The following is a 23,881-nucleotide window of genomic DNA, read 5'->3' as shown; positions in this document are numbered from 1 at the left end:
CGCTCGAGTTTCCGAGTCGGAACCCGCGTCCGGAGTTCGGCGAAAGCGCGGCGATGCCATTTCGTCGGGCGGTCCCCAGGCGGCACGGCTCTCGCCGGGCGGTGCGCGCTACCCTCTGTGCGGCCGAGAAAAGTTCCCGGCTGGCTGCTGGACGCGCGCCGCTCCCATTGGCCGCGCGGCGGTTTTTGCTCCTCCCTTCTGGTCCCGCTTCCTTGCCGCTGCCGTTTGCGGGCCGGGTTCTCGGCTGGAGGGACAGGGCTGTGGGAAGCGTCGCCGGCGGCGTGTTCTGAGGCTCCGCGCGCGTGGGACCGGAGAGCGCGTTTACGCTGCCGCGGAACTGATGAACAGCGAGGTCTGACAGAAAGGCGCGCTTAACGGGTGGGTTTCAGGTGGAAGCCGGGGGCTGCGTGTATCTCGTTGGGTTGGTTGGTGTATGTGGAGGTGAGCCTCGCAAAGCACGGATGCACGCTGCCCTTAGGACAGAGAACTTCGGTGCTGCTGGAGGCGAAGCAAGCCTCGGTCAAAGAAGTGCATTTCAAGTTTGAGATAGGTAAAGATAAGAGATCTGATGATGCACGTACGTTTTTTCTCCTCTGTTCATAAATTGGTGGTGATGCGTAGCAGTTGTTTTAATTTATCTTGGGGTATCAGTCTTAGACTATGATGTGCCACCAAGTTGTTTTCTCAAATACACTGTTCATAACAACAAAGCAGACTGCAGAACGTGTTGTCAGAAGTTTGTTCAGACAGAAATGATGGTAAGGCTTCTGTGCATGGGATGTATTCTGTCAGTTGGGACAAGGTGGTTACAGAAGTGTGGTTTTTTTCTTTCTTTCCCCCAAATTTGTTTAATTTAAGGACATGCTAATGTGGAATTCACAGGTTTGTACTCTTTGTTCTGGGCCATTTGGAAAATAAAAACATCTTTAAGTGTTAACCATGCATTGATAAATATTTTAGCATTTACTTAACTGCTGAACAATTAACAGTGGGGTTGGTGTGAGAACAATCTGTTCCAACTTACCCAAGATGTGTTCTGAAGAATTTTATTGTCTATTTAATACATTGTTTGTGTCAGTGCCCCTTCTGTCAGCCATTGGACTAAGTTGCTTCGCTTGCTGTGTTGTGATTGTATTTTTCCATCACTGTGTTGCACACTAGTTGATACACTTTTTTCTGATTGCACTTGTTCTTTTCCATTGGACTGAAACATGGAAAAAGAGCACCTGTGTTGCTGATGCTCTGCTGGCTAAAGCCTGATCCTGTGCTTCTGCGTTGGAACCTGATGGCATTCAGCAGCAAAGGGGTTATGTTGTTGCCTGCTACTGGGTGCTGTTAGAATCTATCACCCACAAGCTTGAAGAGAGTGGTGTCAAATTGGTATAATCTGTTCCCTGGCTTTAATGGAGGTGTGGGGAAGGGATAAACACAGCTATTGGATACACCTGGCTGAGCAGCTTCATGGCAATCAGCCTTCTGCAGGGGTAGCTCTGTGTTGTTCTTTGTCTACATGGCTGTGTTGCTCCCAGGGCATTCTCTCTGGGCACAGACAGCAGAAGCAGGCAGCTGCAAGAGGAGGTGGTGCTGGAAGGCATGCTGCAGCATTGCCTTGTGCTGCCTGCAGCTCCTGCTCTGCATTCTCCAGAGGCTGAAGCAGTGAGTGCGCAGTGCTCCCGGCTCTGGGGCTCTGCTGTGCATTCAGAAGTGCTGCAGCTGCGTGATGTGACGTGCGTGCTGCAAACGTGCTTCTCTATCCCAGATCGTTGGGACAAGTGGCTGATTGACTTTTTGCCCAGACATCTCAGCTCCATCTGTTCCTCCTGCAGTTTGTCATATGTTTCTGTATGTTATACCTTGCTCTGTGGTTTAAATGAAGGAGAATGCAGTTGTGCTTTCACCTGGTTATAGCAAACCTGTGGTGCTCAATGGTGCTGCTGTGCACAAATCAGGTGTTAGTGATTAGGAAACCGGGGCCAGAGCAGGTGCTTTCAATTCTGCATTTGAGGAGCAGTCGTACTTTATGAACTTAACACATCTATTAAAAAACCTGTACACCCCATTTGATGAAAAGCATTTGTAAAATCAAATAAAATGGGGTCTCTATGGCCTACTTTGAGGCAAAAACAAATATCTTAGTTCACCCACGTAATCTGTGTGATGAGAGCCTGCCAAACATGATGCTCTACTGATGTCTGGTTTCACCTATTCTGAATCCATAAATCTTTCTCTAACCTAATCTTTCTCAGGTGCTAGGAGCTTGTCTATTTCAAAGAGAGGCATAAAAGCCTAAATCAATATCCAGAGCATTGTGGGGAGAATGTCTTCTGCCTGTAATTGCTTGCTTCTGACACTGTTAGCTGTTAAATATCAGAAGAGTCTTTTTACTTTTCTACTGCAGAGCTGATCACCTTTAGCTGCCTTTATTTTATCAGAAAATCTCTGTTGAAGAAGAGAACTATTTTGGGAAATTCACAAAGGGCCATGCATGTATGTATGTTCAGATTTGGGAACTGAATGTATCCATTGCAAATAATTATTCTTTCAGGTATATCAAACTGCAGAATGGCTTATGTGCACTTTTAATTTCGGATTTGAATTACTTGGATGACACCCCATCTGCGTTATCTTCAGAAGAAGAAGAGGAGGAGGAGGAGGAGGATGAATCTGAAGAGGAAAGTGATGAAGATGACTCTGGAGCGGAGATCGAAGATGGGAGAGAAGGTTTTGATGAGGACTGTGATGAGGAGGATGAGGATGATGATGATGAAGAAGATAATGAGGATTTCAATGATCCCGATGACAGCGAATTAGAAGAGCTGGCTGAAAAGGAAGAGACAAGAAAGAGAGGCTGCACAGAAAAGCAGGTGTGTATTTAAAGCAATAGAGTGAAAAAAGTGTTATAGAGAGATTCCTTGTGCTCTGAAACCTTGTGATTAGGCATTCAACCTCATTCTTTCTGTTATGCCTGTTGATTTGTCTTATACATCTGTCATTTTCCTGAAGTATTTCTCAAAGCAGCTTTTACTGAAACTGTTGTATTTCCTCAGTCTGCAGCAGCCCTTTGCGTTGCTGTTGGCAGCTTCTCTGATCCTGAAGATCTGCCTGGATTAGCACACTTTCTGGAACACAGTATGTATCTGTTCCTATTTCGTCTTCTCCAAGTGCAAAATGAGTGCTAGCTAGTTCTGAATTCCTATGGTATTGTGTTTTTCGGCTGCCTGGTGTTTATTAGTTAAATAAATTTGTCCTTTTATGAAAATAGTGCCCTAGTGAGGAACTCTAAATGTGGGAGGAGGGATCAGGCTATGCCTTAGTGCATGCTCTTCTGTTAAACGTGGAGGGAAACATTACATAGGGTTTTATAAACCTTTTTCTCTGTAGCAGCAGATGGTAAACACACAGTACAGGTACAGAAGCCACAGAAAGTTCCTGACCAGACATCTTAAAATGCTCGTTTTAATTCGTGGTAACTTTGCTGGTTCCTGTTTCAGTGGTTTTTATGGGCAGTTTGAAGTACCCAGATGAGAATGGGTTCGATGCATTCCTGAAGAAGCACGGGGGCAGTGACAACGCCTCCACTGACTGTGAGCGCACGGTCTTCCAGTTTGATGTGCAGAGGAAGTACTTCAAAGAAGCCCTTGATAGGTAACCTTGCAGAACTGGTGGTTGGCTGTTCATGGGGGGGTGTGTCTGTGTGTGTGTGTGTGTGTGTGTGTGTGTGTGTGTGTCCGTCCAGAGCCTGCTGTGGGATTCCTTAGGATCCGTGTGTGAGTCCTAATGTGTGTGGCTCTTTGATATTTTTGCTACCTCTAAGCTAGTAGCATTGGTGATGGGAGAAATCCTGCATGAAGTGACAGCTGTTCTGAGGGAGGCTCAAGAAGGTGACTCATCCTCTGGAATGTCTGTCCTAGTGGAATTAGGGCATGGGTTTTGACTTTGCTGTTTCCCAGTGTAGTCTGTCAAGCTGGTAGCTGGAGTGTCTTGGTACAATGTGTGCCTCAAAACGATGCGTTTAACCCAGCCCTGGTTACTCAGTGAAGCGTGTATAATTTGTGAGGAATTACTTAACCTACTCCCTTATGCTGCAGCCCCACCTTGTGGGTGGTTTCCTTCAGTGAGAAGAAATTACTCATTCACAGGGGCATGTCTGCTGTCACTGTGAAATATCTCAGGAGGAGAGCAGGCACCACTGTGAATTTGTTTTGATCAAAATATATTCCTCCCATGAAGCCAAGAACTGGGGCTTGTGCATTTTACCAAATACTGCCTGAATTTTTACTTTATTAGATCTAATTCAGCTTCTATTTGCAGATTAGTCCAGCTTTTAGGTATTTGAAATTGGAAAAAATGGGAAAATATATTTGTAGTCTGTTACAACAGCTCATTTAGAGGAGGGGAAACAGAAATGGGGGGTCGTACTGAACAACTGAGGATTCTTGTGTGTTCCTTCTGAAGCATCTGGTGCTGGCTGCTGTTACAGCCAGGAGCCAGATTAAGTAGATCACTTGTCTGATCTGGTGTGGTGGTTCTTGGGATGTAAATGCAGATAATCCTGTGCTCCCCTCCCCCTGCACCACACCCTTGCCCTTTGCTTTTTGACACTCTCGCAAGAATGGCTTTTGTCTTTCCTTAAGACCAGTATAGAGACAACTGACTTGATGAACAAAAAATAGTAGATGTTGTTGAATTGTTTGGGTTTTTTTGTTTTCTGTTGTTTTTATTTTGATTATTTTGCTTTTTTTTTTCCTTCCTTGCTGTAGTTTAAAAGACAAAGTAAAGTACAATTTCTTCTCTTGCATAGGTGGGCACAGTTTTTTATTCACCCGCTGATGATCAGGGATGCAATAGACCGGGAGGTTGAGGCTGTGGACAGTGGTAAGAGTTCCCTTTTTTGTGTGTTTATTGCATCGTCTTAAAAGCGGTGACAAAAATCCACCTATTTTTAAAGATTATTTATTGCTTTCTGTTTGGGATTACCTTTACCTTTTTGTCAAGTTTATCTAATTGGACTGAGACACCTGAGAACTCTTAGGTGTTTTTTTTTTTAATTTCATGGATATCAGTGGCTGATAGAGGAGAAACACTGAGAACGGTGCCATCACTGAGGGGGCTCACAGTCTCATTTTAATTTCAGGATGTTTGTCATAACTGGTAGGACAATTACATAGCACTGGGTAATCTTCAGTGAACAATGTGGCAGTAGCTCCAGCATAGCCCCACTGTTCCCTCCTGTCTTTTGGGGCTGGTGCAATAAGTCAGGGAGGTTGTACTTGTCTCCTTCTCCTAGTGCAGATTTACCTCACAGAGGGGAAAAAGAACCTGACACAGAAGTGTGTTCACTCCATTTTTTTAATCTGTAATGAATAGCTCTAGGCTGCCTATAAAACTTCACTGCTTTAGGAGGAAAAAAGTGGTATTGGCCGATACACTAACTGGTTCAAATGTATTTTCCAAGCCTATTTCTTCATCTGTCCTCTGGTAAGAAAAACTGGGGCAGCTCAGTCTTTGAACTTAAAGGAATGTCAAGACAAACAAGGACCTGTCTTGTGATGTGAGGTGGAGTTTCTCTGACATCTTAAGCTATCTTACACCTTCACTTGTAATGCTCCTTTGCTTGTGCTGGCACTGCAGCAGTGAGCTGCCCACTGGCTGATCCTGTGTGACTATGAAAAACTGGCTGCAGAATAATGCAATCCAAAGAGTTAATTTACAGCCCTGCAGTGCATGTTTTTTATTACCAGAACATGCATTGGAGAGGATGAATCCTTAATTTTCTCCTATTTGGATTAGAGTAAACTGATTGCAAAACTACATTTTTTGAAATATCGTGCTCATTTTTCAGTTTCTCATGTCACTGTTGTGCCAGAAGCTGTCTCTGGCCTTTTTTGCAAGATCTGTCTGTAGAATATCAATGGCCTTGTGTTCCCCTTACGTTTAACAGATGGAGGACATTCAGACAGGACAAACTGAACCTTTCTATGCTTTCCCTGCTTATCCTTTTTTTTACTTCTCAGCATTGAATTACTTCTTTTTCCTCTTGGCTTATTTTGATCACTGCTAGCACATGCTGTTTCTTATTCTATTTTACTATTTCATCATCAATTAAAAAAAAAAAAAAGATACTCTAGACTGCATCTGTGTTTTGAGGGGTTTTTTTGTTTTCTTTTTTTCCCATGGGAACACGATTCCAAATTCTTACACGTCACTGCAAAATCTTTAACAGAGTATCAGTTAGCAAGACCCTCCGATGCAAACAGAAAGGAGATGTTATTTGGAAGTCTTGCCAGACCTGGACATCCTATGAAGAAGTTCTTTTGGGGTAAGTTTTGAATTAGTGTTATACAGCAATCATAATATTCAAACTTCTAGATGCTTAGAAGATGCACTAACGTGAGCTGTCTTAGCAGCAAAGCCCTTAAGAATAAAGGCAGCTGCATACTTCATGACTGTTTTTTAGCAATTACTGCTTTTTGCTGATGTTGGGAGTAGGTTGCCATAGGCAGATAATCACGTAACTTTCTGTTAAGGTAAAGGTGGTGCTTTCTGACTCATCTCTGTCTTGTTTAAGCTTGTTTTTGCTATTGAAATTGCACAGAAAAGTAATGTATTCCTGGATTTGAATCTAGTGAGGCTTCTCAAAGCAAATAATTCACTGTTGAGGTTGCAGAAGCAGACCTTCACTGTTACATGAGAGGATCAGAAGGGAAGTTTGTCCTTTCTGTCCTGGGCAGTAATAGAGTCCTTCTGAGAGCTCCTTCACTCTAATGATGCTGGTCGGTGTGTAAATGGCAGTGTGATGAGTACAATGTGTTTAGATATATCCAGCTTTGAAATGTATGTAATTTTTACAAAGTTCAATAGTGACATGTACTATGTCACGTTTTCCCCCTGCATTTTTTTCCCCTCCTCTGTTCTGTAAGTTCCATTGGTGAGGAGAAGCTGATGGCAGACAGTGAGCTGTCCAGTACACAGTATGGGGGTCTGATGATACAGGAGGACTTTGTCCTTTCTTTTCATAGAAATATCAACTGTCTTTACCTAGGAACTGGAAAAAATAAATTTCAGTTAAAATTCCTTTAACTCCAAACTTCTGACAAGTGTTTTTAGTGTGATCACTGTGACTAGGCTCAGTGACAGGGGAGAAGAAATTATCTCAGCGTATCTGGCCTCGACATACCCAGTACGTACATAACTAAGTGCCTTTTAATTTTTGCAGGTAATGCAGATACGCTCAAACATGAGCCTAAAAGGAATAATATTGATACCTACACAAGACTGAGGGACTTCTGGCAGCGCCATTACTCAGCTCACTATATGACTTTAGTTGTCCAATCTAAAGGTAACATCAGTTGTTCCTTATAGAAAGGATCATTGCTGCTCTTGGGGTTGTGTTCTTGGGACTAGTTCAGCTTTACCCCACGCCATTCTAGTGGATTTTCCAGTCCTGCAGGAGGTATTTATATGTAGATTTTAAAACCTGGTTTCCAAATGAGAACGTAAGTATTTGTGCTGTGTTGCTGTCATTCTGACACTTCTTGAGCAATTTTTGACTGAAATGGATGAGTAGGTTCCATATTAACTCAAAAGGTAAAACCTCAAAGTTAGATTTAGAAGAGGAGCTTGTAGGATGGTAGCATCAGACCACTTAAGTGACTTAATGCTGCTGCTTTCCCTGCTGTGGAAATTGAATCACCACAGAAACTTGGTGTCCCAGTTGTCTTGTTCTGTATGGGGCTTTTTCCAGGGAGGTTTTAAAAAAACACACATTTCTCTTGGAAGGATAGACATTCTGAGTGGGTGAGGTTTTTTCCAGTGAACTGAAAAATTATTTGCAAATGGAATTTAATTTCATTTCAGCAAAGAACTCCAGACTTAGGAGTCATTTTTGCTGAGACAAAAGGAAAGGAGTTGCTTAGAAGTTCAGCATGTATTGTAGAGCTGTGCTGAAAATACAGCTGTGTAGTCAAGTCGGATTTGTGCTTGGGGGTTTGCTGAATGCAAAAACCTGATTCCATTTTCCATCTGTAAGATGAAGGGGATAGTCTCAGAGATGTTTATTCTTCTTTTCTATAGAAAATATGTTAAGAGCATTGGAATAATCGCTCTGATTATTGAGAAAATGAAACATGGCTCTTAACACAACTTCTATAGAAAAGGAGATGGGGAAAATAAATTTGTTGCAGTGCATTTAGGTGTGAAAGCTGCTGACTGTACAGAACGTAGGAGGTTTGGATGAGGCTGCAAGCACTGCTGATTGGGCAGGTCCCAAACTCAGCAATTCTTTCCCAGTCACACCAACTAGTACCAAACTTCAAATCCTGATTGTCTCAGGCTGACTTTTGGGAGAGTGCACAAAAACAGGTGTGACCAAAGGTGTATTGCAGTGGAATTGACTCAAACCCATTTAAAGCTTGCAATTTAGAACTTTGCTGTTTTCAAGTGTGCTGATTTACAGCTTCTTTAAAATAATGTAAGGTAGGATAAAGAATTTGTCTTTAGTTCTTCAGGAAATTCTGTTTGTTTTTCTTCCTTAATAGAAACACTGGATACATTGGAAAAGTGGGTGACAGAAATCTTCTCCGAGATCCCAAATAAGTAAGATTTTTTGACATGTAAAGGTGTTACAAACTAGAAAACTCTCCACGCTTAAAGTGACTATTTTTTGTTGGTTTGTTTTTTCAAATCTCTTAATGTTAGAGATGTTAGGGAAATTTAACACATGTTTATCCAGAAAATGGGCAGTTTTGAAAATTAAAGACTGATATTAGCTGTTTCAGGAAGGCTTTGTTTACACACAGCAGTCATTTAACCCACACACTATGCAGTGACAACTTGGAGCTATGTTTGCTTAATTTGTGCTGGTGCCTCTATTTCAGCATGAATCATTTACACCTAGTTTGCCATTTTGTTCTTCTTTTATTTGCTTTCTGTCAAGAGTAATTAAAACCAAAATAAATTCAGAGAGTTTCTTGAATTTTCATGTCATCGTTAGGGTGGCAAGTGATTAGAACTTGCATCTATTTAGTAACTCTCTTGCAGCGTTCTATCCAAAGAGGACGTTCTGCAGAGGCTTAACTAACTTGGGAAGCATCTAATTTTCCCTTTCAGTTTCTGCTTTTGCGTGATATTTATTTCTGTAGTGATTAGGAAATGCACTTGTATCTAATGCCGAACAGAGACACGTTTGTCTTTCTGACCCCTGTCCTTCTCTTATTCCTTTTCCACACAAGACTCTGGCTGGCCTCTGTGAATCTAAGGCCGGGGAGAGTTTGCTGCTGTGTGTTTGGCTTTCTGTTAGGAAAGCAAGCTTTTTATTGTTACTGCCTTGGAGAGAAGGAGAGGGAGGAGTTGATGGGTTAATGTAAATCTTGGGCAATTACTCAGTTGTGTGGGGAGTGCAAGTGAATGGCTGGTTTCCTTCCCAGCTGGGTTGGGTGAGTCCTGAAGTGCACCCTTTGTTAAGGGCCATTTTCTGCTTGTCTGCTGTTCTGCCTTCCTTGCTTCAGAGCTGTGTGTGCTGACTCAGGTGGTTATCTCAGTGTGGCCTCCAGGCCTCCCCAGTAACACCATGCTGTCATTTTCCTTTCAAGTGGTTTGCCCAAGCCCAGCTTTGGCCATCTGACTCAGCCTTTTGACACGCCAGAATTTCACAAGCTTTACAGAGGTAAGTAAAGTAGATTGGTTACAACATTTTGAATACATAGGTGCATGTTTCCTCTGTTTTCTGAAAGGATAAATAATTGTTTGGTTTTGAATAACTTTTAATCATTCTTCCTGCATTATTTAAAATTTCTATTTCTGTATTTATACTCAGTACATTTGTTTCTGCCTAGTTGTTCCAATCAGGAAAGTTCATTCACTGAGTATCACCTGGGCGCTTCCCCCACAAGAAGAATATTACAGGTAAGGTGGTGCTGTATTTTTCTTCTACTGTGTTTGCTGTAAATAACTGTATTGCCTTTCCCAGGAAGCCAAAGAATCTCACTTGTTTGTGCTATAGATTACTTTGGGTCAGCTGGGAGAACACTTTTAAAATGAATAAAACTGATGCAAATAAGATTCTTTTTATAAATTGAATGGCACTGATACACAGCAGATGTAACATAATTCCTCATGACTCATACCAGCCATCGTGTTCTGAATTCCCACGTCCTTAGCTTATTACCCTGATGCTACCTGAAAATGCAGAGCTTGTCATGAAGGCACAGTCAGTGTGGTTTCAGCTGTTTGTGCAGTAATTTGAATTCTTTCTGTAAAAAGTATAGCCTCATGGCATTTAATGTTTGAATTTCTTTCAGAGTGAAGCCACTTCATTATATTTCCTGGTTGGTGGGACATGAAGGCAAAGGAAGCGTTCTTTCTTTTCTTAGAAAAAAGTATGTATTTTTTAAGCATAATAACTAAGTGCTTTGGTATGATTAAAATAATATATGTGTTTTATATATATGTGTATATATGTCAGTTCCAGCCTGCCTTTTTAAATGTATTTTTTAGTGATATCTTTTAAATTTATATTAGGCACAAGTGTGAAATAAGTGGTTTCTGGTCTGTGTTCTGAGGACCAGTAGCACTGTGCCTGATTTTTAATAGAACTCCAAAAGCTAATTTGGCTTTTTCACTGACTTTCTTAAATTATATATCCTGAGGTTTACCTTTTTATGTTGAAAAACTTGGTGTGAATGGCAACTGATTGAAAGCCACTGAAGTAAAGCTATGATGTACAAATAATTACTAAGCTTAAATAAAGCTGGAATGAGTTATTAATAAATGCCTTTAACTCTTCCATAGATTTTGGGCTCTTGCATTATATGGAGGAAATGGTGAGACAGGATTTGAACAGAACTCCACATACTCCATCTTCAGCATTTCTGTAACTTTGACTGATGAAGGTTACAAGCACTTCTATGAGGTATGACTTACTGTAACTGAATTTTCCTACTGTTTTCCTACTGTATGGAAAAGGTAATCCATTCCTTTCTGCCTGCAGGTGGCCCATGTTGTGTTCCAGTATGTGAAGATGCTGCAGCAAAGAGGACCGGATAAAAGGCAGGTGTTTGCCATTACATCTGCTATTGGCAACATTTCCCTTCCCATTAACCTTTTGTTTGTAACGTTTGCATGTTTTGGTGGGTCCCTGGGGCATAAAGTAGTCAGTAGGAAAGCTTGTCTGTGTGGGAAACGTGCCTGTATTGAAGTTTAAAAATCAGTTTATTAAAAGATCATGCTTAGGGGTTTTAGTTTGATTTATGGTTTTGATTGCTGATTTTAGTGAAGTGAACTAGTACAGATGTAAGCTGTGCTTGTGCACATTTATTAATGTAATAAATGTGTTAAGGCACATCTGTGGAGGGCTGTGGTGTTGTGGTGTTAGTCTGTATTAATTTGGTATCTGTTTGGCATTCTTTTCTCTCTCATTTACAGAATATGGGAAGAAATCCAGAAGATTGAAGCGAATGAATTTCACTACCAGGAACAGGTATTCATCCACTGTTTTCTTTTGGCATATAGGTAAAGCATAAAAAGGATTTATTTTATTATTTTTTTGATTTTGAACCGTGTTTTTGAAGTTCTGTTCTACAAGAAGCAGACAGTGCCCTTAAAGTAATGGGGCTGTATTTTATGAAAAGCTTTTTCCTCAACAAATCCATGTTCTTTTCATTGTTTCTGTCCTAAGCTCTTTTTCTCTTCCAGTTTCAGTCATTAGACTCTGTGAGGTCCTGTGCCAGTTAATAGAGTTCTGCGAACTGTCTGATGCTTTTCAGTCCTTATGGTCTAATTTCACTTCAAATCAGTTATGGTGCTGCTGATTTGTGGGAATAGGAGAGCAGTGTGGGCTGAAAGGTTTGTCTTAATAGTGGCCTGGCAAGGGTGGATGTTAATGACCCTTTGTCTGCTGTTACACCTTTACACAGATGAATGTGGGTTTTAGTCAAGTCTTACTTGGTTTATCAAAGCAGTAATTAGCAAAAAGCATTAGGTCTTATTATTAAAGTTACAAAAAATAAAGAAGGGAACACAGTTTAGATAATTTGAGAAATCTTGCTTTACCAGCTTTCTTAGCATCCCTCCATTTATCTGAGTTCTCATCTTTGTTGTTTTGTTGGTGTTTTTTTTTTTCTGGATGGCACTAAAAAGTACTTCTGGGAAAACAAATCCAGGTTCTGTATGTGGCTTGGGAACATCGCTGAAGCTTATTGATTTCTTTAAGGTACACAAATACAAGGAGTACAAAAAGAAATGGAACAGGCAGTATTGGAAACGGAGGTTTTTTCTTCCTAGATGCTCCAAGTCTGGTCAGGTACTTTTACCACCTGCCAGTCTGCACTGAGTGTCGGGATGTTAGAAGCATCATCTGTAGCAAATCCTTCCATCTGCAGCTCTGCCTTCAGAAGAGCATATGGAGGATATTGAGTATCTTGAGTGGCCTCTGAATAACAGAGGAAAGGGATATTTGCAAGTGGTACAGACAGCAAGGACTGCTGCCAACAACCCTAAGTAATGCACAATGGAGCAGCAGATTTTATTTTTAATAGGGATGAGTTAACTCTGATTGCTAAGTGCATTTTTAAGGTGTAGCATGGTGTTATTTATTATTGCAATACAACTCTTATGAATTTGTTAGCAAAGTGTAATTATTACAGAATTAGAGCTGACAGTCTTCTAGCAAAAGCTTTCTGTAGGACAGTGGAGAAGAACTAAAAATCTGTAAGAGGTGGCTGTTTGGTACGTTGCATATGGCAGGAATGTCTGTTGTCCTACATGCACTCCCGTGATTCGGTCCTCAGCCCTTGCAAACAGTTGTTCAGTTTGAAGTCTGACATTTTCATCAAAATGAATCTATTTAATTCTGAAAGGTTCATATTAGAGTTCTTTGTGTTTGTAGTTCAAGCTATAATTTTGTGTTCCCATTTCTCAGATGTGCAGTGTCTTAAGAAATTCTTGGTCATGTTTCTGACTTTATTTTTAAAACGCAGACATGTCAAACTTTGCTCTTCTCACGGGTAGCTGTGGTCCTTATCTGGACCCAGGACCTTTGCAGCATGACGTTGGCTGGTTTAAAAATATAAATAAATAAAAACCCAAAAAACAGCAATGAGAAGTCTTTACCAGGCAGTTGAACACAGTCACCATACTTTCATGTCCAAATAAGAAATTTCTTCCTTCTCATACTATACAGCATGCCAGGGAACTTGGGAAGGAGCAGAATCAGAGAGATGTGTGCATCTGCATTTCCTCAGCTTGCTCTTTCCAGGTTCTAGAAATCTTGAACTGTGGAACTCTGTGCTCCCTGCAGACAAGGAGTGTGTTGTACTAGGACTGGAACCTAGTAGGTGTAATGACTGTAAGCACATGGTCAGGGCTGTTCCTTTCATGAAGATGTCATCTGTGATGTTTTGGGAGTCTCAGAGGAGTCCTCAGTATCAGAAATGGTTGTGAAACACGTTTAGTTTAATAACCACAACTAAATGCCATCCCAAACTCAGCATGTAACTCACACTCACTGTACCTGACTCTCCAAGATCTGCTCAGAGCAAGAAATAGATATTTTAACTTTTGCTTGTGCAAAAAATAGCTTTACTGATTTGTTTTCAGACAGATCCCGTTGACTATGTGGAAAGCCTTTGTGAGAACATGCAGCTGTTTCCGAAGGAGGATTTTCTGACAGGAGACCAACTCCTGTTTGAATACAAGCCAGAGGTGAATGTTCTTTGAACTCTGATTATGTGTTTTGATGTGAGGAAAATACAGGCATGCTGTATAACACAGGCATATATAGACATATAATTAGGCATATTACAGGCAGAGGTTTTGTATTTATTGAGTCACTTTAAATACCTAGGAAACAAGTTTTCTTGTGTGTGTAAGGTTGTGATGTCTTGTTCTCCATACGCTGAGATGAAGGAGTCTCAGCTGGGTCAGGCAGAGCCACAGCTGTATGTGAACTGAAGGGCTGTCTTGAAATTACAGATCATTGCGGATGCCCTTAGCCAGCTCTGTCCTCAGAGGGCCAACCTTGTTCTGCTGTCTGCTGCCAACGAGGGCCAGTGTCACCTAAAGGAGAGGTGGTTTGGAACGCAATACAGCGTGGAAGGTAAAACAGTGGCTGAAACATAAAGAGTGCCTGGTTTGTGCTCAGAGCACCAGTGAGAAACTGACTTTGTCATTAGTCAGGTGCCCCATCCTGCTCTGCCCTGGGACTTTGGTATCTTTTGATTCCTGCTCCCTGGGTTTATAAGTGTGAGGTGGCAGTGATCTCAGTGAGTGCTTCTCTTGGCTGTGGGTCAGGTCCTGCACAGATGAGCACAAATAATGAGGGACAGGGCATCTTGGTAACTGGATTAATAATTTGGGCAGGCTTGATTTACTTTGGAATAGAACTGCTTCAGTCCTGTTCCACAGGAGCCGTTAGGAACATATTTAGAAAAAGTCCCAGTAAACCAGATGAGACGAAGAAACATAGCATGCTGCAGAAGTTTGTGGAAATGGTAGGAGCTAAGAGATGAGATGACTGATCTGGGAGATAGGAAAGCATTAGCTTCCTGCTGAACTAAATGTATTTCATATTTATTAATAGATATTGACAAGAACTGGAGTGATTTATGGGCCAGTGACTTTGAATTAAATCAGGATTTACACCTTCCAGAAGAGAACAAATACATAGGTAAGGCACCTGACCATGAATGAAATCTCCCAGTATTTTATTTACTTGGGAGGTTAATGTGGTTAAATGTAGAAACAATCTTTATTTCCATCTGAACATCAGCTTTTTTTGCAAATCGAAACACTTGGGAATTCTGTTCCCTTGATTTTATTTAATAACCTTTTATGTGTAAGTGTGAAAACTGACTTTATAAAACTTTAAGATTGTATAGCCCTAACAGATCTCCCACAGACAGTGAACATTAACACAAACTGTAGACACCCACGGGGAGGAATTTTATTTGCTTAATCTACTGTTTTTGAAAGTAAATAGCATCTGGATTTGCTGCCAAAACCAAATAAAATATCAGCTCGTAATTTACAGCCTTTATGAAGCATAATGTTGCCTCTTCTGTGCTGCTTGTAAGCCAGTATTCTGTTAGAAAACGGAAAAATGAATGTTCTTTGGGCCCAGGGAAGCAATTTCTGTCATGTATAATCTAGCAAACTGGGAGGAGTAAATGTCTTTTGCTGATAGTTTTGAAGACTGTAATGCATTTTGTCTGTCTGTGAAAGCCGTTAACTTCTGCTTTTGGTTGGTTTTGATTTTTGTTAGCCACCGACTTTGCTTTGAAGGTTGCTGACTGCCCAGAGACAGAATATCCTGTCAAAGCATTGAGCACACAGCAAGGCTGCCTCTGGTACAGGAAGGATGATAAATTCAAAATCCCCAAAGGTAAATGCCTTAAGGCTTTCCTAAGATGACAAAGCCCTTGTTTTTACCAGACAGAATTTATTTGATAGGCAGTAACTCATGCAGATCTTCACCATTTAAGCTCGAGTGTTTACTGCCAGCTCTTCCATGGTCCTTTTGACACATTCATTGACTACAATGCAAGAGGAGCGGGTGCACTACCCTGCAACTAAGAAACCCTGCAGATCCCTCGGGCTAAAAAGTGGAATCACCAAAACATTCTGAAAACGTTGGCTTCAGAGAGCCTGGCTATGGACAGAATTTGGCATACAGAATAGACTACAGTGGCAGGTCGTGAGAACAAAGAACATCATAGTTAGAGAAAGCCGTAGTCTCTTCTACAGGCAAAGAAAGATAGAGTCTGCATCTGGGACACATGTGGAAAATGTACTGCTCTTTTCAAGCGGAACGACGGTCTTTAGTGTCTGCTAAGCATACATTTTGTGGAATTTTCTAGAGCTGTTTGTATTGATATTGATCACACCACGTATCTAAGTATCCTATGAAGTATGGCTTTGTGTTTTCTGACAGCTGATATTTGTAAGGAAAGATTTTGGATTGAAAAAGAGAAGGCATTTGATGATGATTTAATATAAGCAAAAATGCATTCTTATAGCTCAGTGACATTTCTCATTAGATTTGAATTGTGACCATAGAATGTGATGGAAAAAAGATTTGCCTTTGGGAAGTGTCACTCCTTATGTCTCACTGAAGTCTCTTTTCCCCACCAGGTTATGTTCGTTTCCATCTGATCTCTCCGTTGATACAGCGGTCTGCAGAGAAGTAAGGGCTGTGTTAGTTGTGCGTGTTGGGTGGGGTAACCATAGTGCCACACATAGTGAAATGGTGTGCAGAGAGACTCGTTTCAACTTGGAATCGATAAGGCTTCCTTTCTTATTCATCCATTGTTGTAGTTTATCTGTCATTTGGCAAGAGTGGTTTGAGCAGGCCGTCACTGGGAGGAGTTGGTCCTGCAGACAGCACGGTCATGGCCTAATCCAGGGACTTGGGGCCTCCAGGAGCAGGTGAAGAGCATAATGACAGTGTCTGGAACCACGTGTTGCACAGACTCAAGATGATAGCTCTGCACACAGTGCACCTTTGCTAATCTTAGGCTGGCACTGCTGTCTGCAACAAATTTCATAGTGGTTTTATTCTGGCCTGTTGAGACCTGCACAAGGAGTGTTTTAGAAACGCCATGGGGATTTATTTTTTGCATTTTGAATTGGAGTCCAGGCAGCAACAAAAATCTGGAAGTTTGAGACAGGGCAGCAATGTCCACATTGCAGTCTGATTTGCTGCAGCTTATCAATTTTGATATTGGTAAACAGTGATCTCCTTCCAGTGTTGTTACAACGCATGTTGCTATGCTGAAGTAATCCTATAACGTGAAGCTGGAATCATTCCTTGCAAAGAACAGCTGAATATCAAAGTAATTCTTAAGTCGTGCCTTCTGGGTGAAGGGAAATCTGCACTGTGTATTTCCAGATTTGTTAAAAATTGGTTTGAGTCTCATTTTGCCCAAGTTTTCATTTCTGTTGGAGAATTTCTTGTGTGTACAACCAAGCTGATTACCCTCAGTTTATCCCTCTGCTCTTTTCTCTGTGCAGCATAGTGTTGTTTGATACGTTTGTAAACATCCTTTCTCACAACCTTGGTGAACCAGCTTATGAAGCAGATGTCGCCCAGCTGGAATACAAGCTGGTGGCTGGAGAGCACGGCTTAATCATTCGAGTGAAAGGATTCAATCATAAACTACCTGTAAGTGCTAACTAATTAATTTGCTAAGGAATTGTGTAGTGAAGAATATCAAGCAGAATTGAGGAATGTGCTCTAGTGTCTTTTATGTTGATCAAATGATTCTTTTTCTTTTAAGCATTATATTTGGAATAATTCCGAGTTGGTTGTCTTTTCAGAAAAATGACTTCTGTTTTCTTTACAGCTTCTGTTTCAGCTCATCATTGATTACTTGACCGACTTCAGCTTTACTCCAGCAGTTTTTGAAATGATAACAGAGCAGCTGAAGAAAACATATTTCAATATTCTTATCAAGCCTGAGACTCTGGCCAAGTGAGTTTTGGAGGAGGGTAAAGGAGGCTGCACTGCAGTTGTTGAGGTTGAGCAAAGAGCCCAGAAATCACTGCTCTGTGCTGGTGGAGGTTTGTTCCAGGGTAGCTCGTGGCTCTGATTGCTCAGTATATCAAACTCAAGGCTCAGACCGGGCCTGCAGGTAGCTGCTGTTCTGAAGCAGCCAGCAGCAGGGGCTGAGGCAGGGCAGGGTGAGCCCACAGCAGTGCTCCGGGTACTATCTCCCCATCTCCTGTGTGCTCCTGAGTCAGAAGTGGGATCACTTACATTAAGCAGTTCCTGGTGACTTCTGGCTTTGTTTTCCTTCTGCTTATTGCAGGGATGTGCGTCTCCTGATTTTAGAACATGGCAGGTGGTCTATGATAGACAAGTACCAGACGCTGATGAAGGGCCTTTCCATTGAGGCTCTCTCATCCTTTGTCAAGGCTTTCAAGTCACAGCTCTTTGTAGAGGGCCTTGTGCAAGGAAACTTCACGAGCAGGGTAAGTACAGCTTCTGCAGCTGATGCACATTGGAATGTGTTCTTAGAATGGACTTAAACGCTGTTGCAAACACTCTTTCATCTCACCTGCAAGCTGGTGGCCTTTTGTGTACCAGTTTGCTGATGCAGGGCAGCTTCATCCCCAGCAGCTCAGGAGTGCTCACATGTATAAAGCCTCCTGGTGCAGAGGTGTCCAGAGGGACTTGGGATAAAGTGAAGCAGTGGGGACAAAGGGGGTTCAGCTGTTCTTTGCTTGTGAGTTCACCTTCCTCATGTCATGCCGTTTGGTGTGTGGCTCTGAATTGCAGTTAGCAATTCTCTTCTGAATAAAAAACATATTTTCTCTCTTAGGAAGCAAAGGATTTCCTGAATTATGTTGTTGAGTGAGTATCTGACTCCTACACCATGCATGTGGTAACTATAATCAAGTTAAGATTCCTTTTCTGGAGCAAGGGGCTGGGGTGGGAGCATTACAGGAATTTGCTTCTCCCTCCTGGGACATTGCGCTGCTGGCACTTCCTGCAGGTGCCCATATTCCTCACAGCAGCATGGGCGGGACTTTGTTCTGGTTTGGGGAAGATCATTTTGGGAAGATAATGGCAGTCTGTGCATGTGAAGATGTGGGTGCTTTATTGGCTGTTGTGGCTGTGAGTGGGTGTTTGACACTTCACTGCTTGTGCTCTCTTCAGAAAGCTCCAGTTTGCTCCGCTGGCCCATCCCTGCCCTGTGCAGTTCCGAGTGGTGGATCTGCCCAACACACACCTGCTCTGCAAGGTCAAAACACTCAACAGAGGCGATGCCAACTCTGAAGTGACCGTGTATTACCAGGTAGCGTGTCAGCTCGGTGTGTTCTGCCTTGTTCCTTCTGGTAGCTCCTGGTGTAGCAGTTGTGCTCATATTACAGTTTCTGAACACAGATGTTACAGAGTGCTCCAGAGTTGTCACCTTGATCTATGTAACTCCATGAAATCACCTTAAATTCTTCACTTTCTTTCTCTCTAGTCAGGTGCCAGGAGCCTCAGGGAGTATACCCTTATGGAGCTGCTTGTGGTAAGTTACAGTTCGTGTCTCACAGCCCATGAGATGTTACTTGCAGATAGCGCCATGGGGCTAAATGGACAGGGACAGTGAATATCTAACAAAGGGCACAGCGTGGATCTGTTGCTCATTCTGAGTAAAATTGTTTTTGGGACAGGATATCCAAATGGCTGCACTGAAGGACAGAGTGGAAGAGTTTTCTTTAGTAATGCAGAAGACTGAGGCCCTTCTTTGTCCCCTGTGTGCAGCTGGAAGGGCAGCAGTTGTTTTCATGTGTTGTGATCCTACTTCTGTACTGAGCCACAGTGGAGGCTGCAGAGGAGCACCACTTCTGTTGTGACACATTTGTGCTTTGTTTCAGATGCACATGGAAGAGCCCTGCTTTGACTTCCTGCGAACCAAGCAAACCCTCGGGTGAGTTCACTGTGGGCACAGTTCCCACACACCTGCTTTGGGGTTCCTGGTGTTCTATCTTTGGAAACTCCTGCACAGTGGCTCATTCCTGATTTAGTGTAATAGAAACAGCACTGAAAGATGTTAAAATTGCAAGCACCTGCTGACATGAACTGCAGCTGAGTTGCTCCAGAGACTCTTAAGAACAGCATCTATGACCTGTGTGTGAACGTGGAATTATTCTGCATGAAGCTGTTCCTTCCCTTCCTCCACCAGCTTACCGTTCCCTAGGGCTACTTTCACAGCATCTCTGTCTGCCCCTTGAAACTGACACAAACCTTTCACAGCTACAGGTTTTTTGCTGTATTTGTTAATTCCCACAGATGATCTGTCAACCTTTAAAGATGTCCCAAAAATGAGAAAATACTGAAAAAAAGATTTGAGGATTTGAGACTTTTTTTGGTAAAGCACCAACCTGTAGCATGTCTTGTAAATGGAGATGTAATTGTTCCTGTGAAATGACTTGTGTTTCCCCTTTGCTTTTTTTAAGCTACCACGTGTACCCCACCTGCAGGAATACTTCGGGGATCCTTGGCTTTTCTGTCACAGTTGCAACGCAGGCAACCAAGTACAAGTAGGTGTGGAAGCATGGCTGCTGCAGGCTGAGTAAGAAAGCTGTCAGAGCAGGATGTGTGTGGGGTGATATCAAAACAGGGCTGCACACTCAGGCAGCAGACCTTGTGTGTATTGGGGTAGTGAATACCTTAGAATCATAGAATCACTGAGATTGGAAAAGACCCCAAAGGTCATCTAGTCCAGCTGTCCACCTACCACCAATACTTCCCCACTAAACCACATTCCTAAGTAGAACAACTAAACATTTCGTGAACACATCCAGGGTGGGTGACTAAACCATCTCTCTGGGCAGCCTATCCCAGTGCCTGCCTAATCACTCTTCTGGAGAAGAAATTTTTCCTAATATCTAACCTTAACCTCCCCTGATGCAACTTGATGCTGACTGATGCAACCTGAATCCATTCCCTCTAGTCCTGTCACTACTTATGTGGGAGAAGAGGCTGACACTTGCCTCGTCACAGCCTCTTTTCAGCTAGGTGTAAAGAGCTATAATGTCTCCCCTGAGCCTCCTCTTCTCCAGACTGAGCAATCAATCCCAGCTCCTTCAGCCTCTCCCCGTAAGACTTGAGCTGCAGACTCGTCACAGCTTCATTACCCTTCTCTGAACACACTCTGGGACTTCAATGTCTGTCTTGTAGTGAGGGGCCCCAAACTGAACACAGTACTCAAGATGCAGCTTCGCCAGAGCTGAGTACAAAGGGATGATCCAAATGCTACAAGCCCCTCTTCAGATACTGAATGGGTGCTATCAGCTGGAGCTTTCTTCCCAGCTCTCAGTCTGTCATGATAGGGGAGGTATTCCACCCTAGAATTGTTTTTGTAGCCCTCCTCTGGACGCACTCTATCAGGTCCACATCTTTCCTGCTCTGAGGACACCAAATCTGGATGCATATTTCAGGTGAGGTCTCAATAGTGCAGAATAGAAGGGCAGGACCACCTCCCTTGACCTACTGACCACACTCCTTTGGATGCATCAAACAGTCCACCCATCAAATCCCTATCTTTACAGCTTAGAGAGAAGGATGTTATGGTAGGCTGTGTCAAAGGCTTTACTGAAATCCAGATAGATAACAGCAGTGGCTCTTCCGTTGTCCACTGATGCATTTGCACCATCATAGAAGGCCGCTAGGTTGTTCAGGAATTACTTGCCACTGGTACAGCCATACTGGTTTTCTTGTATTCATCTCCCTGTCTTTCATGTGCCCTAGCTTCCAGTAGGATGTTACATGGTCTTTTGTGGTACAGAGGTGAGGCTAGCAGGGCTCTAGTTCCCTCAAGGAAAGTGAAGGAAAATTGTTAAAAAAGAAACTATAGAATTATAGGTGAGAAATGGCTATTCGTTTATTGTAAATGCTGTGAACTGTTGGGACAGGTACTGGTTTAGGTTCTAATAAAGAAAACGGTTGAATAATGTGCAGCAAGGAAGTTCTCCAAATCAGTGTTGTCCCACACTGCTATGGAATCACGTACGAGCTTGGTCATGGGGTATAGCAAATGCTCAAACTAATTATGCGTCCACATTCCCCGTTGTATTTTATGGTGTATTTATACAACATCCAGCTGAAGAATTATTACTGACAGAGCGTGCTGCTGCTGGCTGCACTGCAGCCCAGTCCTGCATCGCAGCGGCTGTGCCTTCTGGCTCAGTGAGGTCCCTGCATTTGAGCTGCACTTAATATAGAGCACTGTTCTGATTCTCCAGTATAAGAGAAAATAGAAAAGTTGGTTTTCATGGGTGCGTGAGCTTCTGGGAATGGGGGGAAGCCCTGTATGTTCCACAGTCTTTTTTTGTTTGTTTTTTCCTGCCTGAGCTGAAATAATTATTTAACTCTTGTTTAGTTCCGAATTGGTTGACAAGAAAATAGAAGAATTCCTTTCTTGCTTTGAAGAGAAAATCAAACATTTAACTGAAGAAGCTTTTAACACCCAGGTAAAGATCAAACTTAAAAAGCTTTTTCTTTAACTTCTAAATGACACTTGAACTGAAGAGTTTGCTAATACCAATCCAGTGTATTTCTGAGGTTTTCTAAACAAAGGACTCTTGTTTAAGTCCTGGGTCTTGCTCTGTTCTTTCAGCAGTTGCTCTGAAAAGAAATACTGAGAAGTTTGAAAACAAGGAACTGCCTTGTTCATGTAATCTATGTTTTCTTTTATCTTCAGTAAAGGTGAGGGTTGATGATATGTAAGCCCTCTAAACCTTTTCTTTCCCTACCTCTCACACGTAGGTTACAGCTTTGATAAAGCTTAAAGAATGTGAGGATTCCCATCTCGGAGAAGAAGTAGACAGGAACTGGAATGAAGTTGTGACACAGCAGTATCTCTTTGACCGGCTTGCCCGAGAGGTGGGTTTGCATCCCTGCACACAGCCCAGTTCAAGCTACAGCACACAGACGGTGGGATTTGTGCTGCCACTACCACATGGATTGTAAACATGGTGCTTTTAAGAGGTCTAAGGGGATAGCTCCTGCAAGGAAACCATTTTTCCTTTTAAAATCACGATTGTTCTGTTTATAACCTCATTCCTTTGGGTTTCAGATAGAAGCTCTGAAGTCTGTTACAAAATCAGATCTGGTCTCCTGGTTCCAAACTCACAGAAGCAGCACGAAGAAAGTGCTCAGCGTACACGTGAGTAGTTCCAGTCAGCTCGGTGGTGCCAACTTGTGAAATGCCACACTTGGTAACCTCCGAGATCTCAGTAAGGCTGTATGGTAGGAGAAGCAATGGCCTCATTTCTTTTCATTTGGTGATTATCCACACATCTGGTTATATTACTACATTTTCAGGCAGATGAACAGTGAGAGATATCCATATTATAGAAACAGACCCAAGTTTTTTTCTATATGGCAACTTTTTTTCCCAGGTGGTTGGATTTGGAAAACACGAAGGGGATGCAGAGGTTACAGCTGCCTCAGAAGCACAGAGTTCTTCATCTGGTGAAATACCTCATCTTAATTTCTTGCCCCCCTCCTCCCTGATGGCTGATGTTACTTCCATCAAGGACATAAAAGCTTACACATCAACACTGAATGTTCTCCCTTACCATAAAATCTTAAAATAAAAATGACATTTTGCCCTGCAGTACTGTGTAACACAGGTGCTTTCTGCAACCAATATTACAAACCTATTTATTTTTATTAAAACAGGGCTGTAATATTAACTGTGGCAAGGAAGTTTCCTTCACGTGGTTTTCCACCACTCCCCCCAACCCCTCCCCTCAGCACAGTCACAACCCCACACAGCCCCATCCACCAGTGGGAGAGAAAAGAGAGCTTTCCCTTCTCCAGCTGTGGGAGGGCAAGGGCTGCTGTTCTGTTCCAGCTGTCTTGTGCATCATTCCTACAGTGCTGTAGCAGTTTAATAGCAGTTACATCTCCTCAAAGAAAGAATGTTGCAGTAGGAATTAGAGTGGGTGGGAGAAACAGGAATATAATGCAACTGATAGAGCAAAATGTCAAGGCCTTCACAGTGGTTATACAAGGTGTATGTCACAGCCCAGATGCTTTAGAAGCATCAGTGGAAGGGCTCCAGCAGCCTGCCACTGCAGCCTGCATACACTGCCAGTCCAGCAGAAGTCACCGTGCAGCCAAGACACTTCCTGTTTTGTTTAGTTGCTTATCTGCATCACTAAGTCCGCTATCCCTGAGATAGGAACCACTGTAACTGGAGGGGACAGGTGCTCCAAACGTTACGTATGTGACAACAGATGACTGTCTTGGTATCAGGTGTGAACTCTGCTAAGTCAAGGCCTGAACATTTTCTGTTTTTCTAATCCACTCAGTGTTTACTGGCAGCGAGTCGTTTCAGTAGTGGCTCATCGTAAACCCAGCATTCTCCATCTTCATGGAATAACT

At 42.4% G+C, this 23,881-nt stretch overlaps 2 protein-coding genes across 6 annotated transcripts in view; one reads left to right on the top strand and one right to left on the bottom strand.

Moving 5' to 3' along the window:
* Nucleotides 1–53: 53 nt before the first annotated feature.
* Nucleotides 54–23,108, top strand: NRDC (nardilysin convertase). The gene is made up of 31 exons (XM_010716130.3): nucleotides 54–283; nucleotides 2,546–2,864; nucleotides 3,048–3,129; nucleotides 3,492–3,645; nucleotides 4,802–4,875; nucleotides 6,224–6,319; nucleotides 7,217–7,339; nucleotides 8,538–8,595; nucleotides 9,591–9,664; nucleotides 9,834–9,903; nucleotides 10,299–10,376; nucleotides 10,789–10,909; nucleotides 10,988–11,046; nucleotides 11,422–11,476; nucleotides 13,594–13,698; nucleotides 13,969–14,092; nucleotides 14,576–14,662; nucleotides 15,257–15,376; nucleotides 16,126–16,177; nucleotides 17,005–17,155; nucleotides 17,337–17,464; nucleotides 17,802–17,964; nucleotides 18,315–18,346; nucleotides 18,653–18,791; nucleotides 18,966–19,013; nucleotides 19,363–19,415; nucleotides 19,945–20,028; nucleotides 21,870–21,960; nucleotides 22,256–22,372; nucleotides 22,566–22,655; nucleotides 22,891–23,108. The coding sequence occupies exons 1-31, from the start codon at nucleotides 54–56 to the stop codon at nucleotides 23,086–23,088; spliced, it is 3,375 nt and encodes a 1,124-aa protein (XP_010714432.2). The 3' UTR covers nucleotides 23,089–23,108.
* OSBPL9 (oxysterol binding protein like 9) overlaps nucleotides 21,347–23,881 on the bottom strand; it is a 32,640-nt gene continuing 30,105 nt past the window's right edge. For all 5 annotated transcript variants that reach the window (XM_010716126.3, XM_010716127.3, XM_010716128.3 and 2 more), the window contains one exon: nucleotides 21,347–23,879. In XM_010716126.3, the coding sequence (XP_010714428.2) occupies nucleotides 23,805–23,879 (75 nt within the window). In that variant the 3' untranslated portion in view covers nucleotides 21,347–23,804. The remainder of the gene's footprint in view (nucleotides 23,880–23,881) is intronic.

This window comes from Meleagris gallopavo, chromosome 10, assembly GCF_000146605.3.
Source record: "Meleagris gallopavo isolate NT-WF06-2002-E0010 breed Aviagen turkey brand Nicholas breeding stock chromosome 10, Turkey_5.1, whole genome shotgun sequence".
NCBI lineage: Eukaryota > Metazoa > Chordata > Aves > Galliformes > Phasianidae > Meleagris > Meleagris gallopavo.
Note: the sequence above shows the minus strand (reverse complement) of the source record. Positions and strands in the feature narration are given on the sequence as shown.

Coding starts and splice junctions, on each gene's coding strand:
- NRDC (XM_010716130.3), top strand. CDS start 54: ATGCCATTTCGTCGGGCGGTCCCCAGGCGGCACGGCTCTCGCCGGGCG. Junction 3,646..4,801: donor TTCAAAGAAGCCCTTGATAG/GTAACCTTGCAG, acceptor TCTCTTGCATAG/GTGGGCACAGTTTTTTATTC. Junction 4,876..6,223: donor GGTTGAGGCTGTGGACAGTG/GTAAGAGTTCCC, acceptor AATCTTTAACAG/AGTATCAGTTAGCAAGACCC.